Source organism: Mizuhopecten yessoensis, unplaced genomic scaffold, assembly GCF_002113885.1.
Source record: "Mizuhopecten yessoensis strain PY_sf001 unplaced genomic scaffold, ASM211388v2 scaffold9985, whole genome shotgun sequence".
Lineage (NCBI taxonomy): Eukaryota > Metazoa > Mollusca > Bivalvia > Pectinida > Pectinidae > Mizuhopecten > Mizuhopecten yessoensis.
The window spans coordinates 639646-659354 of NW_018408321.1; the positions used below are offsets into that span (position 1 = coordinate 639646).

General features: G+C 36.5%; 1 protein-coding gene across 2 annotated transcripts in view; it reads left to right on the forward strand.

The window, feature by feature from the left end:
• Positions 1-9364: 9364 nt before the first annotated feature.
• The window catches only part of LOC110459175 (alpha-actinin, sarcomeric-like), a 28409-nt gene continuing 18064 nt past the window's right edge, over positions 9365-19709 (forward strand). For both annotated transcript variants that reach the window (XM_021511308.1, XM_021511309.1), the window contains exons 1-4: positions 9365-9463; positions 16049-16283; positions 17872-17958; positions 18594-18681. In XM_021511308.1, coding sequence (XP_021366983.1) covers positions 9365-9463; positions 16049-16283; positions 17872-17958; positions 18594-18681 — 509 coding nt within the window. The remainder of the gene's footprint in view (positions 9464-16048; positions 16284-17871; positions 17959-18593; positions 18682-19709) is intronic.

A 19709-nucleotide genomic window follows, 5' to 3' on the forward strand; every position in this document is an offset into this window, starting at 1 on the left:
ACTACGGTAACATGATGTAGCCAAACTTCACCGGAACTTAGTAACTATGACCAGTACGGTAACATGATGTAGCTTAACTTCACCGGAACTTAGTAACTATGACCAGTACGGTAACATAATGAAACGTGACTTTACTTTACTTGACAACTGTTACATAGATACGAACACCCGCCATTGGCTTAGACTTGGTATCATTCTCTGTTACAATGCTTGGAACGGATTTATTATTTAAGGGATACTGTTATCTTTTGAGCAGACAGTTTGGGTAATTTGTCATAAACCTTGACATAAGTTGGGCCTGTCTCATGGAGTCGCGATCCTTCAAATAGGGACACAATTATTCGGAACACGGAGTAATGGCGGGGTGACCTTGTGTGACGCTGTGTGTCATGTTCTTGGGAGGAAAATATAAAGACTAGTATTACAGCATGTTTGTTAATCGCATTGTTTTAGTACAAGGTATGCGAGTCTGAGGACCGGGATATCCTGATTTACAGACACGTGCATTACATAGCTACATCAGTGACGTCACACGAGTGCCGTGCGTCTATCTCCCTCGGTGACTATTTGTATTTGTACGTGTATAGATTAACCCGTGCCGGAATTCCACCTGTTCCGTAGGGAAAAGTTATACTTACAATCTGCCTCCTCTTCTCCCTTTCTTTTAATCATATTACAACACTTGTATATATGAGCAAAGCTATGTGTTGAAAATAAAAAAATAAATGCCACCGCGTCATCAGACAAAGACAATATCCGAAGTCAAAATTAATACTAAAAGACAACAAAAAAATAGTTAGTGGCTGTTTGTGATCGCTTTGTAACTGTTGCGGTTGTTTTGCGAAAGTTTTGTGTTTGTTTTGTGCTTTTATGACTGATCGTTTGTGATTGTGATTGTTTTGTAAATGTTTTTAATTATTGTTTTGTGATTGTGATTGTTTTGCTAATGTCAATGTTTTGTGGTTCCTTTTTCTATTGTTTTGTGATTGTGATTGTTTTTGTTGTTGTTTTTATGATTGTTTTGTGATTGTGATTGTTTTGTGATTGTGGTTGTTTTGTGATTGTGATTGTTTTATGATAGTGATTGTTTTGTGAATGTCAATGTTTTGTGGTTCCTTTTTTTATTGTTTTGTGATTGTGGTTGTTGTTGTTTTTATGATTATTTTGTGATTGAGATTGCTTTGTGATTGTGATTATTTTGTGATTGTGATTGTTTTGTGATTTTGATTGTTATTGTTCCTTTTGTGGCTACAGCATGAATGTTCTTGGAGGTAAACTAGGTACACTCTCACGGCAGTATCTATTAAACCAGACACATTGTCGGTTATCCGGAACAACTGATTCGTCTACTTCAAAATATAATGGCTTTCTTATGTAGAGCCTGTAGATCTTGAAGGACTTTACACAAAAAACTCTGGACAGTTTTGAAGGACCACTTGGAACACAAAAGTGGCCCTGGTTCACTCTACGGTAAAATTATACTCACTTTTTGCGGTACCTCTGAATATATACAGTAAGCCAGATATGCTTGGTGGTGCCACTATATACAATAAACCATATCAATTTTCTGGAGAGCGCTCCTATATATAAGGTATGCATGGTGGCGCCACTATATACAATAAACAAGATCAATATTCTGGATTGTGCTTCTATATATTATATATGCTAGGTGGCGCCACTGTATACAATAAACCTTACCAATATTCTAGAGTGCACTTCTAATGTATTAGATATGCTAGGTGGCGCCACTATATACAATAAACCATATCAAGAATCTGGAGTGCGCTTCTATATATTAGGTTAATCAGGATCTCTGTATATGGTACCAATTGAGTGTTTGGCGGTGAAGAGTGTTCACCTTAATCTGCAGCATTGGAAATATGGTATGCGAGTTTTTGATGGCACCTCTAGATGAATTGTCAGTCGTCCTAGTTATATTAAGCGTCACTAGGTATACGGTATAACTGGTTCACTCGAAGAATACTCACTATATAGGTGGCGCCATTAGATATTTTATATAGCGTTACCTCTCGTATCCCCGGCTACAGCAGTGATAACTCCAAAACAAAATGTATCAAGTTCATGTGATTTTATTTAGCCATCCATGACATCATGCAACTCGCACAAAGACCATTCGGAATCGAACACTCATCGCTAACACTATCTCCCATCGGCTTCCCAAGGCTCTTCGTGGCTCATCACTCCCTCTGTTGGGCTAACATCGGCTCCCCAAGGCTTCTCATGCGCTCCTCACTCTCCACTGATTGGCTTAAATCGGCTCCCCAAGGTTCGTCGTGTCTCATCACTCCCTCTGGTGGGCTAACATCGGCTCCCCAAGGCTCCCAAAGGCTCATCACTCTCCACAGATTGGCTAACATCGGCTCCCAAAGGCTCTTCATGCGCTCCTGACTCTCCACTGATTGGCTAACATCGGCTCCCCAAGGCTCTTCGTGTCTCATCACTCCCTCTGGTGGGCTAACATCGGCTCCCCAAGGCTCCTAAAGGCTCCTCACTCTCCACTGACTGGCTAACATCGGCTCTTCGTGTCATATCACTCCCTCTGATGGGCTAACATCGGCTCCCAAAGGCTCTTCGTGTCTTACCACTCCCTCCGTTGGGCTAACATCGGCTCCCCAAGGCTCCTCATGTGCTCCTTTCTTTCTCTCTGGTTGGCCTTATCATAGCTATTATTAGCGCGTGTTACTAAAAATACGCCGTTATGCCATAACAATGGTTTCTTCAAATACACACCAAATTCAATTCACTCACTCATGCATACACTTCGTCTTCTTATTTACTTTTCAAACAGACGTTACAATTAAGTGTATTAACTATTAAAGAAACCGCACTAGTTACAATCATGCTATCTAGAGGTGGCGCTACTTGAGATACGGCAAAGCATGTGCTCTTCCTCAAGATGATATATGTGGCTCCCACATGACACAGTGAACCATGTTCATTAGGTGTTGCCGCTTGATATACGGGAAATCAGCTTCCTTCGAGAGGAAACGATACATACTCAGTAAACGGTGCTCACTGTAGGTGTCGCTACTTTAAAATAATAAGGATAATAATTCGAGGTTCTTATATTCGTCTCAAAGCGGTTCACAAATTATCATCCGTGGTTATAGGGCCTTTCCAGCCAGCCAATATCTTTCTCAACTCCCTGGGGAGCATACAGCCGGAGCTACCATTTCTTCTAGCACTGTCCAACCATGTACTCATTTACAGCTGAGTAGACTGGAACAAGCGGAGTAAAGTATCTTGCTCAAAGATACAACACAGAGTCGTGCCGTGACTCGAACCCGCAACCCGTCGGTCATGAGCCCGGCGTCCTACCACTAAACTACCGTGCCTATATGAGATAACTTATGCTACAGATGGCGCCACTAAATGATGAAGGTCACAGTAAATTGCACCATCATACATATTATAAACCGTCACACAATAGGTGGCAACACTGGATAACCGATAAGCCTTCTCTACTGTCCCTGTAGGTAAAAAATAGGCACAGCTCCCCGTCTTTTCTGTCCATTCCAACCATTTTTATCTGAACTGGCCTCCTATAGTCGCCGGTCTCATAGCCACTTTACCATGTGATGGACCTAAATGACCTTGTTATGTCGCTGGGCCGGTAAACGATAAATAAATGAACAAATAAATAATACGGTCGCACTAGATGGCGTCTCTATGTTAACTTCAATCAATTTACTCTATTATAACAAAATATCGCTCGTATCAATTAAAGGACTCGGGCAGACTTATTTATTTACGATTGTAATCATAGCATGACCGACTTTTAACAACTTTCCAATCGGATGAACGATACGGGAAGCCCCGTCAGCGTGTTATACAGCTACTTGTGATTGTATGGAGATTCCCGGAATTAGAAGCTACTATATGGGAACTCTCTTTTAGACGTTCAGAAAGAGTATTTCAGCTGGACCGAATCATGGTTTATTGTAGAGAGAGAGATATGTTAGACTTTAATAGGAGAGAATTTGTGTTTGTTGTGCTGATGCCAGACTGTTTGTTAGACTATTGGCAGTATGCCTCTGTGAGTGGGAGAAATATGTGTGTTCGGAGAAAAATAACAAGGTATCTGAACGATGTATACGCCAAAGCCATGTACGAATACACCGTTATTTCATCATTGCCAGCAAAATTAGAACTAAAACCTCAAACTGTCCGAAATAGTAGCGAATGACCTGGCCTAACGTGTCAGGTCGATCGGTTTACGTGTAAATACCAAATAAAAATACGTTTTTTTTTGTAATTAGTCATCGTCTATAAATGAGTTCTTTACTTAAAAGCAATACTAATTTTTGAGAGGATAACAAAATGGTCATTAGTGACTTTGACCAAACCTGTGTAATCTCTTATCAGGTACTTGACCGGTGGTCACTGGCGGGTTATGTCACGAAGATTGGTCAGACTGGAAACCCTGCCCTGTTACATTGGGTGCTCGGGTGGCTACCGAGAGCTAGGTATACCCATTATCTGTACCTTTATCACCCGACAACTCAGCGATGTGTTCAAAATACAGTGTCAATTATGACAAACACGCGATATATGTACTGTACTACCGTAGTGGTGTCAACGCGAGTCATGTTAAGAAATGTGTACTCAAACTACCGTAGTCGTGTAAATGCGAGCCCTCTTTACTTATATGTCTAATAGAGCTCCGTGTGCTTTGAAACCGTAGTCGTGTCAACCTGAGCCCTGTTTGACTTCGTGTTTTATACTACCGTAAGCATGCCAACGTAAGCCCTGTTGATCTCATATAGCAGCAGTATAAGATATATATACGTACTCTGGGTTTTTAAAGCTGAACGCCAACCTGATCGCAGGATGGTACCAATGTTAGGAACTTTGGGTTGTCTTTGTCCGGAGACAGGCCCAATTGTCCTCCTTCGCTTGGTCGAACACTCAGCATAACACCAAAAGCAAGGTATTACTAACTTAAGCATTAGGAAAACAACATAAAAAGTAGTTAGAGAAGAGAAATAATCAATTAAACATTCCGAAAATTTCGTGTCCCAAAGTAGAGAGAGGGAAAAGAAACCCCCAACTTTGCCAAAGAGACTACGGTACATCCAGCAGGTTTACGGTACATCAATACAAGGCCACATAGACGGGCTATATCGTCTTTCTCGTCAGCTATTTTCGACATAGACGACGGGTATAAAGGCTTGTTATATATAACTGTGGCATGTGTCGAGTACACGAGAAAAACATAATTTCTGCCGAATCAGCCGAATACACCTCCCTGATCAGAGACATGTGTTGGATTGTACACGTGCGTAGGAGGGTGCACCTTACCTTCCCTAACAACTCTCTCCGCGCGGCCAAATGCATTAGATATACTTACATGTTGTAATATATATATACAACGTAAATAATCACTAAAAGACAACAGAGTCTTAACTCAGTATACACAAAATAACATATGCGTTATTTTAATTTCTAAATCTTTCGACACTTTGCTTGGAAGTATTTACCTAACACAATATTACTTTAGTAAGTATTTGACAAAGTCTATGAGCTTGTGGTGTGCCGTCCGTCGTCCACCATCCGTCAAATTCTCCTTTTAACAGCTTCTTATGACGAAGTGAATGACCTAGGATCGTGATAGTTTCCTTATATTAATGGATTTGACATACTTCGATCAAAAGGGTCAAAGAAATTCAGAACTTAATTAAAAGCAACGCCCTACACACTAGGTGCGTTGTTAATAGCATGGAAATTATTGGTTCCCTATTCTATAACCATATACACTTTTGCAGGGCATTGAAAACATGAAAACATGATTGGTACCGTTGCCCGGTCCCGCCCCTGGTGACTTAGTCCCTGAATCATCGAAACGAATGAGGTTTCCACCTTTTAAACCTATATATTCACCTTACGCAATAGAACAGTCAGCTAGCATAGCTTCTGATCACATAATCCAGAAATAAAGATAATAGCCAGCTCACATAGCTCCTGATCACAACATTCACAAGTAAAAGAGCGGCCAGCAAGAGGAGCTCCTGTCCACAATATCAACAAGTAAAGAGGCGCCAGCTTGAGTAGCGTCTGGTTAAAATATTCAAAAGCAACGAGAATAAATTGTCAGTTATAGCAGCACCTGATCACACTATTCACGCGTAAAGAGAAAAGCCAACTAGATTACCTCCTGATAGAAATATTCACGCGTAAAGAGAAGGAAAAGCCAGTTAGAGTAGCGACTGATAACAATATTCACAAATAAACAGAAAAGCCAGATTATAAAATATATGATCAAAATATTCACAAGTAAAAAATGCCAGCTATCGTTTTATGCCTGGTCAAAATATCCTCACGTAAAGAGAATGCCAGCTAAAGTGGTGCTTGATAAAAAAATACTCAGTAATATATATAACCGGAAGCTAGAGTTGCACCATATCACAGGATTCACAAGAAAATATCTTTTCTAACAAGCGCCTGATCACAATATTCAAATTAGACAAGAACAGTCAGTTAGCGTTACGACTGAAATAACTAGCGTAGAGCCTTGTCACAATGTTCACAATAGGTAGGAGAAGTTCCAGGGTTAGACACTAACGGTTTTTGCTCGGTAGTCCACAGGACTAGTTGAATACATTTTGTACTAGTCCTTCGCCAATGTAACATCGTGATCTACGGCACGAAACATCAAAAGTAATCGACTGTAGTATAGGGGACTTAAAATAATTGCCATACAAATATTGTAAAGGTTTTGGGAAAATTATGACAATTATCATGCAATATATCTTATTTCAAGCAGTTTTCTAAATTTAAAAAAAGGAATATTCTTATTTTATAATCATATTTTTCACAAGTCCAAATGACCAGTTAGGTTAGGTGATTCACTAGATCTATTAGTGTCAACCCCTGAGAACAAAGAATAGCACATTGTCACATTATTTATTAGCCGATATGTGAAATACGGAAATACTGTCACTTTCGAGGACACGTGCCCATATAGGAAACACGAAAATTAAGTGTTATATAAAAACACTTGTGTACTCTATATATGGAATTCACACTATAATCCACTCCCCTCTCGTTACCGAGTGGTGTCACACGTCGCTGTAGCAATCGAACAGTCACGTGATGTTTAGTGTGAAGTGTGCACTTGTACGCATATAGTTCAGGGAAACACGCACTGTTGACGATGAAATAATAACGTCGTAGGCCGGGATGTCTAAAACATTGTAAACAGAAACTTCCAAATAAAAAGGAACGTTCGCTAGAAAAACACTCTAGTGTAAGTGTGATTCCGTGCATTGATTTTCCTATTCGTTTTGGATTTACGTTTCAAATCTTGTTTAATGTAATGAGATCAGAATATTGACACAGAAACATATGACCGTTGGAAAAGTTTAGTTTGATTTGGTCAGCAATCCCTGACATTATCAAGTTTGACCCTTGACACAGAAATGTCCTTGTTTACTCTATACTCACTAGAGATAGAACGAAATGACCATTACAATAGTATTGACCATTGTGACATACTCATACCGTCATACGTACAAATAATAAATAACAACCATCTGATACAGAGAAAAGTTTCATGACATTTAGAGGCTGACCATTTATATCAATAAGCTTGAGCACTAGGAAAGAGGTTTGCTCTTGGCGCAGATATCTGACCGTATTTCAGGTCTCTGGACATGTTTTCCCAAAACCTTTAATGGGTCTCATTACTATGAGATATGGTGGTTACCAAAAACTTGAGGAGTCCCACAGGGAAATTAGGTTCCATGGCCCGAATTCATGAAACCATTCTCATGCTCAAGTAATGATTCTGTGCTACATCAAACTTTCTTGTAACTCCCTTAAATCAGATGACACAGTTAAATGTCAAGTTTAAACAATTCAATATAGCATTCGGCTTGACCTCCCTTAAAAAATATTCCAACTCATCCACAAATTGTCATTTAAATTATGTTATCAATGGAACAAAAAAAAATGGGCTTGAAAACATAATTTCTGTTTGAGCACGAGAACGGTTTCATGAATACGGACCCGGGACTCAAATATCTTAGTACCAAACATCGTTGCGGGGTGTTCATTTACAATGACTCTCTGAAATAAAAATAACTCACAACCAAAATAAAAAAAATGACAAATTCCGTGACATAGAACTGTTTTTTGCAGAAAATCGATTTAACACTTGACTGTTGCATTTCAGTTTTCAAATTAAGGAAAAGAAAAGATTTATACGCCAGAAAATGTCGCACTAGCTTGTCTTCAAACGTGGGATGACTGGATTATTTGAGTCTCATTTATAAACATATGTTTGTAAGATTTCTTTTTTTTTTAATGATAATACCTTATGCACTGCTTTGGTGTTCTTCTGACTGCGGTCATAAGTCAATTGTAAACATCACTGCGTTAAATACTTATTTCAATTTTGTATCAAATGGCTCAAGATGGACAAACTGTACGTCAATGTACATTAATATTCCCTTCTGCACTTCCGATTACGGAAATATAGCCCCATGTTTATCAGTCCTACAGGAAACCATAATTGCAATTATAGCAAGATATCATATCGAATTCTTATTTACGGAAGTGCTAAACTGTCCTGACGATATATAAATTATGCATCCCGACTGGGAATTAGTTTAAAAAACTGAGATTTATCATTGGGGTAATAAGTATTTGAAAACGCATGTTTTATATGAAGGTCATTTAAAATCATGTAAGTGTTCTTGTTTAAAAAACACCCGGCACAAAAAACATGATAGTTCGTGTTAAATCATGGACTTAGATAGCAAATTCAGTAGTTAAATACTGGATTAAACTACACGCTTATGGTGCGATAGTGACTTATCAAATGTAAAAGTACTTCGATATCTTGAAAATCCATATATGGTTGATGAATAAGGGAGTTTTTCAATTATCTTTCTAAATGTATTTTAACCGCATAAAATTATCTGATGAAACTTTGTTAGACCTTATAATGTATCACTGTCTGCTATAAATAACTCCTTTTTTTGTATCCTGATGTACTAAAATATTAAGAAATGTAGAAAATGAATCATTTGTGTGATCTGCATATATTAGTATTGTTCCCCTATTAATGACAATGCTGTAGGACTAGTCTACTATTGAAAGGGGGAGTGGCTACTCCAGGGAAAGGTCGTGTATTATACACAGCACGGATGTTGTCAGAGAGGTTCCGAAAAACGTTGTTTCTATGATCAGAGACGATAAAGCACGAATAACTCCGGAAGTCGTCACGTGATCGATTACCTCTGGCGGGGTGGAAAGAGAGACCCCGAGAAGATATACCATCTGAAATTGTCTCTCGTTCTCTTCGCTCATTGCCTGCAGAACATCGAAGAGAGGAGCCAAAATGGCGGACGGATACTATGAGGATGGTTACATGGAGGAGGAAGAGGAATGGGATAGAGAGGGATTATTAGATCCGGCATGGGAAAAGCAACAGAAAAAGGTCAGTTTCCCTGCTGTCATCACCCGGCATTCTTCCTATTTGTTCTGTAAAGTACACAAGGATAGTAGACCCAATACCCCAATACATGTCATGTCAACACATAGGACTACGCTCTGTGTGCAGTAAAGTGGAATTAAACCTTTTCGGGAAAGTAATAAACCGAGATAGCAGTGTGTTGTGGCTTTGTGGCAGCCATGTTTTTCAAATATGGTAGCCATATAAGGAAGCGACGTAAATAGGGCGGAGTTATGTGCTAATCTCATAATGGATTAATCACCGAGTGTGCAGTTGAAATTTTATTCGAATTTTATCAAAATGTAAAGACTGTGTCGTTCGCTTCATTTGTTCACTACGGATATACACTGTGGATCTGTGCAGCAGCCACGGAACAAGTGCTATCCTGTTGGATATAAGGCGTACCTTCGTTTGGAATATTACACGGTGTCCAGTCATTTAATTATGTCACACTGAGGACAACTTACGGGAAAACATGTCAAATGTCCTTCGTCTATTTCATTGTTGCGTTCAAATGTTTAATTATTAGTAAGATACAGGTAGGATATGAAAGGTAAGACACATTTGTGAATGACAGTGGCACCTAGTGAAATATCACACCGGTAGTTCGTTGTACGCATGCCCAGTGGAGTGTAAGATATCGGACATGTGGATAAAATATTGCATACCAGAAATAGTTCTACAAATAGTTTATGTATGCAACGCCAGTACTTCAATCTATTGAGCTATTAAAGTGTTCTTAATGCACACAAGTCAGAGTATTTTAATGTTGTACATCTTTTAGTTAACATTGAGGCTGCAATATTATGTATGTGTGAAGCATATGTAAATGGACTAGCCCATGCCCAAACAAGGCTTCAGCCTAGGGGAATCCACACCTCAGGTAGCCGGCAAACCTGTAAGTCATTAGAGTAGTGTCATCAGTAGGGTGTAAGAGATAGGATGGTATTTACAGGGGATCAGTGTAACCTCCTTAATGTACTGTGGTGTATTATACTGGCAGCATATAATTAATACAATCAGTGGAAGAAAGGGCAAGGGAAGCACATTTTCCCAGGTGGTTCTACTGACTTAAACTTCTTATTTGCTGGAGCACTGAATTAAAATAAGGAATTGACTTGAAATATCAAAATAAATCAGCAGTGAAGTAGTTTAATACAAGATCCTAATCAATTTCTGGATACAAAGCTGTAAATATTCTCTACAAGAATCTGACATTGACCATTTATTTGTTTTTAAATTTGATAATAAGATACTTGGTACTGCTTCCTAATTAAATAATTTTCTTATATGATTAATTGATAGGTTGAAACCGCCCCATATATATGATACATAACATAATAACCTTTAACCTTTAACATTGTCCTTGTATTATTATAAAGTATATAGGTAGACCATTGTCTAGTTAGTGTTAGGAACATGACTACAATAGTTTACAGTGTACCCTTAACTGTTAATACTAAGGTTTCATCATGTATGAAGTATCAAAGTCTATGTAAAATTTTTTCTAGTACTAATTAACTCATACAAACTTTTGAAATATTCAGTATTGATATAAACACAGATAAATGAAATAGTATGCGAAATATTGAGTAATTTTAATTAAAATTTAAAAGCTACATGGAGGATATTTCTTTCATGTCTACGTTAGCTACATGATTATATGATTAGTGGCCAAATGCTGTGATGAGGTAAACATGTGCCGAGATGTGATGTAATCAAGTGGAGATGTTGGAGATCATTAAACACATGCCAGTATCCATACAGTCGGAGTGAAACCAAACCATACTGCCAACTCAGCTTATTGCTGGTCTACATGTACCTTGGTTTTCTGACTGCAGCGTTATGTTAAATATAGAAGGTATATTGTTTTATGCGTTTACCTTCATGTCTGGCAAATTTCCAGTATAACAGCTTGTAAGTTTATCTAAGAGTAAAAGATACTAAAAATGTATCTTCTGGTCAGGATAGAGGCTCTTTATAGATAAATACAGAAGAAACAAACAATTGTGTGAGCTGACACAGAAAACAGTCAAAACACACATATACAGTGTTTCATTAGTATACACTTGACTGACGTCCCGGTATGCTGAAATAGCTAAAGGTGAAATACCATGACACTAAGGTTATCAGAAACAGGATATTATTTGTTTTAAAATTTTGACATGAAATTTACATTCCATGCATACCTAATCCATGTGTATGTAAATGAGGATTGACTTGTCCCAGTAGGTGTGTCCAGCTAGCTATGACATCATTAAAATTGAGATAATCTCTGGCAGTCCTAAAAACAGTTTGCTGTTTCACATGTCACTGTGTCAGTAGTAGTTACTTTTTACTGTAAGGTTCTCTGACAGGTCTGTATAGGTAGTAGGGAAGTATATGATAAAGATCTGTCCCCATGATCCAGATACTCCTCAAAACATACGTACAGCATATGCAGCTACTAAATGTGTCATCAATTCGGTTTATCTCCGTCAATATTACCTACAGAAGTATGCTTCTTACTGTCAGTTTATAGCTACATGTATACTCGAGTCTCATCGTTATCAAATCCTCCTCTATGTATACCTTTACCTGTAAGTAAATACAGTAGTACATGTACACTTGAATGTCGGTCAGAAGCAACTGCTAGTGCCCTACATCTGTGCTCATCAGATTCTATAACTACAGTAGTATACTCAACTTATTAAAGTTACTGTCAGTAATTAGGTAGTACCCTACATCTGTGCTCATCAGATTCTCTAAATACAGTAGTACACATGACTTACCCTCAGTAATTAGCTAGTACCCTACATCTGTGCTCATCAGATTTTCTAAATACAGTAGTACACATGACTTACCCTCAGTAATTAGCTAGTACCCTACATCTGTGCTCATCAGCTTCTATAAATCACTACAGTAGTACACATGACTTACTGTCAATAATTAGCTAGTACCCCTACATCTGTGCTTATCAGATTCTCTAAATACAGTAGTACACATGACTTACTGTCAGTAATTGGGTAGTATCATGCATCTGTACTCATCATATTCTATAGCTACAGTAGTATACTTTACTTATTGTCAGTAATTAGCTAGTACCTACCCTACATGTGTACTTGACCTATCCTATAGTCAGAAATTTATAGCTAGAATCCTCCATATACACATGTGTGTGTACTCAGCCGATTCCATATGTAGCCAAAGGCTTGAAAGAGTTCCATAAGAAAGGAACAAATATACTAATTTAACCTGAACATTCCTTATCCACTTCACTACTAAATATATGAGATATGTAATGTTGGTTCTGTTGTGAAAAAGTCTTGTGTACATGTAGGAGATCTATTCAAACAACAACTTGACAAGAAGGGTTTTGAGTTTTATTTGAACATTTTCAAATTTCTATGTTTTCTTTATTTGGACCTGGCTCCTGTTTACCCTAGTAACCCAGGATACCTATTTCCCGATAATATCAAAACTTTGGGCTGATGTACTTTGTGTGAAGGTCTTATTCTTATCAATAAGAAATGTGTCCCATGTTTATTTATATACATGTAATCCAGTATATGATGTAAAGTAACAGGAAATAAATATGTTATAATAACAAGATATGTAGTAACTTAAAGCAAGGGTTGACAACATCCAAAGATGGCCGTCGATCTCTGACATTCTTTAACTTCTTACACAATTTCTATGAAGTCATTTTCATTAAAATCTCAGATGGTTTAATTTTCTTAGAAATTGAGAAGTAACTAATTGGGTTTGTGTATCAACAAACAAACAACTTATTTAACAGTGAACTATGACATTCTAGTAGAGTATGAAATTTTGCTGTCATATATTTACTGTAAAATAGTACTTGATGTGTATGTACGATGTCAGTGAGCTGACACATTCCTCACAAGCCATCCCACTGTAAAACATGTCCAGGTCAATGTATATATTACCTTCCGGGGGAACATATAAATACAAATACGTCTACACGGTCACATAGTTTTAGCAACCACTATTTTACCCCCAGGCTGCACACAACTGTTTCTAGAAATTAAAATTAATGAAGATTTAAATGTAACACATCAGTGCATTGGAGCATGTCATGTTGGGAGAGTTGGTCTAAGATTAGATAAAATATTTTCAAAGTGGTTATAATTAAGAGCTGTTTTCAATTTCAATAATTAACTTTGGTCTAACTACAAGGTTAATATTTAAATTCACACAAAAGTGTCATATGCATGTCATTGAAATCAGGTATACATGTCAGATTTGAAATTTATTTCGATTTCTCAAGAATTTCCAGCTGTCTAAGTGAACCTTTCCACATGAATCAGATATTTTTTATAGTGACTTTTTCTGCCTCATTGACATTATTTTATTCATCACCTGCCCAGATATGCATCTAAAACGTTAATGAATTTTTGCACATATACACTGGCCAATTATAAAGCCACTACCTTTGGTATCTGATATCTAATGTCTTGCATCTGTTACTTTTGTCCTCAATTTCTATTTATAACTTCCAAAGAAAGTAAAGGAAAGTTCCTTCAAGCTTTTACAAGACTTTCAATCTAACCATCTTGTCAGTAAGTAGATTTGTAAATGTAGCAAAAAACAATAGCATTAGGTGTACAATGTGCAAAATTCACACGATCATGCTGCTGATTTGTTAGTTGTAGCTATAGGTACATCATCTGTAAAATAGCAAGTGACAGAAAAGTCAGTTTCAACCCCTGGTGTGTACAGTATATATTGCAGAGTATACAATACCATACATGAAGGTAGTGATATGCTTAAAAACAGCTATTACGGTAGTAATTACTTTTTTGAAACATATCCATATTCCTGCTAAATGTGTTATAAGGTGCATTGTGTTATTGGATTGCTTACCATACATTTATAATGTATGTAAATTAGGTCCCAGATCATTATGTGACAAGACTTTCCTTACAATTTAATTGGATCACTGCATTTGAATATACTTACCATCAGCATTTGGTGAATAAACATGAAGATTTATACCATTCATTAAAATTTGATCAGAGTACAGCTGTACATAACTTAATGCAGGTTTAAACCAATGGTAATGTAGATGGTATGGGATGATACTTGAATGTGAGTTATGTGGCAAGTTACTATAAAGTTATATTAGTATGCTTTATTTAGATTATAAGGTCAATCACCATGTAACTACTTAAACAAAATATAGTTGGATTTCTGCTACCTGACTGATACTACTTTTTTGTTGCCAACCACTTTTTTGGTGCCAACCATAAAACATTTTATGGCTTACTTGATATTTTTTTTTTGTCTAATCCTATTTTCTCTGGGTTTTATAATTTTTGGATTCGGCTCAAGATTAAAATGAATCCAAAGTACAAAAGAAAATGGTAGCGGACACATCTCTGTACAATTGGCATACTATTGTATATACAATATAGGTTAATCACTATAGCTACTGTCACTAAGTTTGATTGATACCCTCAGAAGGTTTGTCTATTCATCTTTCTGGTATAAATTCATCAGGACCACTGACATAAATGATTACATACATCACAGTCATGATCATCCTACTTTCAGTAGCTACAATCAATTCTGAAACTGGAAGTCACTTTTCATAATGAACACAAAACAAAAGGTTGTCTTGGAAACTGTCTTTATTTATAGGTTTATTGTGCATGTAGGTATCATACCATTGCGGTGATTTTTACAGACGAAAACAGCCTTCTCCCCCCCCCCTGCCAGAAAAAAAGAAAGAAAAAATGTTTTATTTTCCAAAAATAAAGGAAAAATGAGGAATATCTTTCCGATTTCAATAAAAAAATATTTCTATATTTTCCCAATTCATGTAGGAACAGGCTGCTGTAAAATTAAGGAAGAAATTATATCACTGCATTGTAAAGACAATTATCATAACTTACCAGCTGGTGTATAGAATGTATACAATATCAGGTTTTCAAGAAATACTGAAATGATCATGCAAGAAGTCCAGTTTTCAGTAGTTGACTTTTGATAAGTTATATTTCAAAAAAATACTGCAATTATTTTGTAATTATAGTCATCACACAGTTTTATACAGGTAAAATAGACATACATCAAAAAGTCTGAACACCTTTGAAGTCTAATTAAGTTCTGGTATTCTGATTAGTCTTTTAAAGTCCTTTCATGTTTCCGCAAGCAAACAGTTATTGTTCAAAACTTACATATTTTCAAATGGGTCTACTAGGATCGTATTGTATACAAAGTAGAATCTGTTCATAGTTTTGAAAGGACTACACAGTAACAAGTACATGTATACACCACGCGAAATCCCATATACACAAACTAAACACTACAATAGCAATAGGAAGTTTACATAATCTGTTGATTGTAAAAACTGGTTCACATGGTTATTGTATTCTGTGTTATTGTAAAAAATCACCAATACAAACTCATAATTTTAGCAGGGGCTTAGTGGAAGTGATAATTCCTTTGCTGAACCTACTGGTAGTATTGATATCATCATTAGGTGTGTGGAGGATTTCTGTATCCTAATTAAATAAATCATCATTAATCACTGTTTAATAATCTCTCCTTCTTGTTTCTTTTTTGCAGACATTTACAGCATGGTGCAATTCTCATCTAAGGAAGGCAGGAACACAAATAGAAAGCATAGAAGAAGATTTTCGAAATGGATTAAAGTTGATGTTATTATTAGAGGTTATATCTGGGGAGCAGTTACCTAAGCCAGACCGTGGAAAAATGAGGTTTCACAAAATCGCCAACGTCAACAAAGCCCTTGATTATATTGCAGGCAAGGGTGTTCGACTGGTCAGCATTGGTGCTGAAGGTAGGTTTTTCAGTGATGAACAGCACTGGTGGTCAAGCTTATCAGTCTGACATATATGCTTACAGAGACAATTTAACTCATTCACCCCTGAAGACACATTTGAACTCTTCCAATTCAAAGATTGTAATAGTTCATTATCAAATTTCAGGGGAGAATTAGTTAAACAACACTAGTGGTCAAATATTCATTATACTGCTATAGCAATACTAGTGGTCAAATGTTCATAAGTCTACTAGCAAGGTTAGTGTTTATTGGTTTGCTAGCAACACTTCTGGTCAAGTGATGATAGTCCACCAGCAACACTATGGTCAAATTTAGTCTAATGAAACACTAGTACTATGTACTTGTGATCAGGTTTATATTAATGATCAGAAACCACAATTACTTAAGGGTCCAGTTTGTGCTGCTGATGAAGACCAGAAGTCCAGTATGTCATGTGATGAACAACACTGGTGGTCAGTTTTTCAGTGTATGTATATTATAACCATTATAAAGGAACAGCAACATGACCTTTTGATGCTTCTTAATGGTTTGGAAAAAATAAAGAGTGCTCTATATATATGGGGAGAATCCTAAGTCCAAAGATGAAAGGCTGTTTACTGAAATTTAAGCAAATGATCAATCCACATATATACGTAAAGATTATAGATTGTTTGGTTCAAAATAAGAAATGACAAGGATAAACTGGAAACTTGTCCTTCACACAAGTTTAACACAGTACAGAATAGCTAGCCTACAAACTCAGTGAGCAGCATCAATTCCAGTGAGCTCATTGTCTGGAGTGACATTGTACCCTGCTTCAGACCCAATAATCTTACCACTATTGAGATTCTATAGCAGTATTATAATCCTGCATGGGTGAGTCGGTCCATACAATGGCGACGTGATGTCCAGCACACGCCATGCTGGTATTGTATTATAGGGTAAGAATGGACCTCTACAGACAGTGGGTCAGGGAAGGCTGTCATATAGGTGTGTAATCATCAGGTACATCAACGCTTGTCCTCAATGGTTTGATGACTGGAATGGTCTCAACCATCAGATGTATTTTGATTAAAAAAAATGGGCAAAACTAAAAAGAAATGATTAAAACCATGATTTAAAGTTTTTAAAAGGACTTGGCTACATTGTCATCAACACTTTTGAGCCTGCTGCATCAAGTTTTGTGTTCACATGATAAACAAAGATGAGAAAAATATTATTGATATGGTGCTATAATGTCCATTGTTGTCCATTAAAACAAGATTACAACAACAAAATATTAAGAACTTATATTGATAAAAGTTCTTTATTGAACTCATGTTCAAAAAGTTAGATTTCTGCCATTTATCATTGACTGTGATATAAAAGCTGAGCCCCCAAACACAGCATTATTGCCTTTTTTTTATCAAAATCTGTTGAACGGCAAAATATGATCTTCAAGAAAAAGTTGTTGGTGTAATATTACAAACTTCTGCGATGGTGAAAATGACATTTGTAATCAAAATCTAAGAAATGGGTTATCTCTCTAAGCTAATACCTCTGTCAAAATATAGGAACCATTGCAGAAATAGAAACATGTCTAATTAATGTGCCATTTATTTTCCAGAAATTGTTGACGGCAATGTCAAGATGACACTGGGTATGATATGGACCATTATTTTGAGGTTTGCCATCCAGGATATTACAGTAGAAGGTAAAGTATTAAATGTGTATAGGTAACAGAATAACTACTGTTAACGTTAATGATATTAAACTGTACTGCAATAAAAGAAACTACTAATGATAAAGAGATTATAATGTTATTGGGTGATTCGCTGTTTGATGGCATTATGCTATCAATGAACAATAATAACAAGTGGAATAGCAATATTGTTAGGTTACAAGTTACAAATAGAATGACACGACTTTATTGCAAAGGCAAAAATGATTGTATTTCCCTTTGTTTTGCCTTCATATGTCAATTCACATAATCTGTAGTTTTATAATTTGGATAAACATGCATCTCTGGTGAATTGAATCTCAAAACTGTTACCATTTTTGTGTGTGTTAAACTCAATGTGGATTGTTTCCTATGTAAGAATATGTGTAAAGGGTTTCAAATGCACAATGGAGTTATTTTGCAAATTATATAGGGCACTATATAAATGTTGTATGTTATTATGATTTATGTGACTTCGACAACATGACCTTTATGTTGGCAGCAATCATTGGAATATGTCTTGACACTACATAGGCAATAGAATCACTTTAAACATCACCATTTGAGCATGTTTGTATCTTTTTAGTCTTTACGTGTATTTGTTACCATGGAACTTTGTTGCATTGTAGAATTGACAGCAAAGGAGGGCCTGTTGCTGTGGTGTCAGAGGAAAACTGCTCCCTACAAGAACACCAACGTTCAGAACTTCCATCTCAGGTAGCCGTTCCGCCCTCCTAGCTGTAATTAGCTGTAAACAAACCATGTTTTAACACTTACATGCCTTGTCTTTCATATATTGAAACATGTCAGTCATCATAAGTTGATAGTTGATATTACTGTGTAGAATACAATAGAACTCCTGTTATATTTTCCGTTTAACAATATTTGGTTTGAAAAGCCAGAGGGCAAAAATTAAGCTGGACAAAAAATTCATGGTTTTGTGGATAATATAATAACATGATCAATAATTATATAGTGTATGATAGGACTGCTGTCTAAAGTTTTTGTATTGGCATTACCCATATGACATTTGCAATTGAATAATATTTTGACCGATGTGGAATCTTAGAAAACATTCAATATTTACTACTAAATTTCTGCTATGGATGATATGTGTTCGTCATATATTGATGTTTTTGCTTCTGAAAGTTGAGGATTAGAAATCTGATATTTTTTTCTGTTTATACATGTTTCATGTTATGTGATGTTCATTTTTGCACCAATCCCTCACACACCTTATGTACATGTGTATGTGGCCTTGACAACACTGACACACAGCCACCTCAGTGACCTCACAGTGACCTTGTGTAGTCTGGCTAAATTTCATCAACATTATTTTCTGATTTTATTGAAACTTCAGTCATTAATCATTACCCTCTCATTGTAATAGGTGTCAAAAATAATGTGGAGTTATAACCAAGAACAGTATGCTGTAAATCAAATTGTTTTTGCCAGTTTTATTTTTGAATTTTAACAAGATATGGAGAATTCATCATGTACAAAGTCTTTATCTTTCCTATAGGTCTGCAATTTCAGAAACAACAGGAATAACATATTTAGAAATTGATAAATTTGTTTTTAAAGACCAGTTGTGCCATATTTTGTGGTTTCCATTAGTCTGTTATCACAGACAGATGTTTGAATGCCAATTTTTAAGTCACTCTCGGCAGGAGCTGGGTGGCTTATTTTGTCTATTGATGTAATTCTAACAACATCACTGTGGTATAAATAAGTGTAAATGAAAA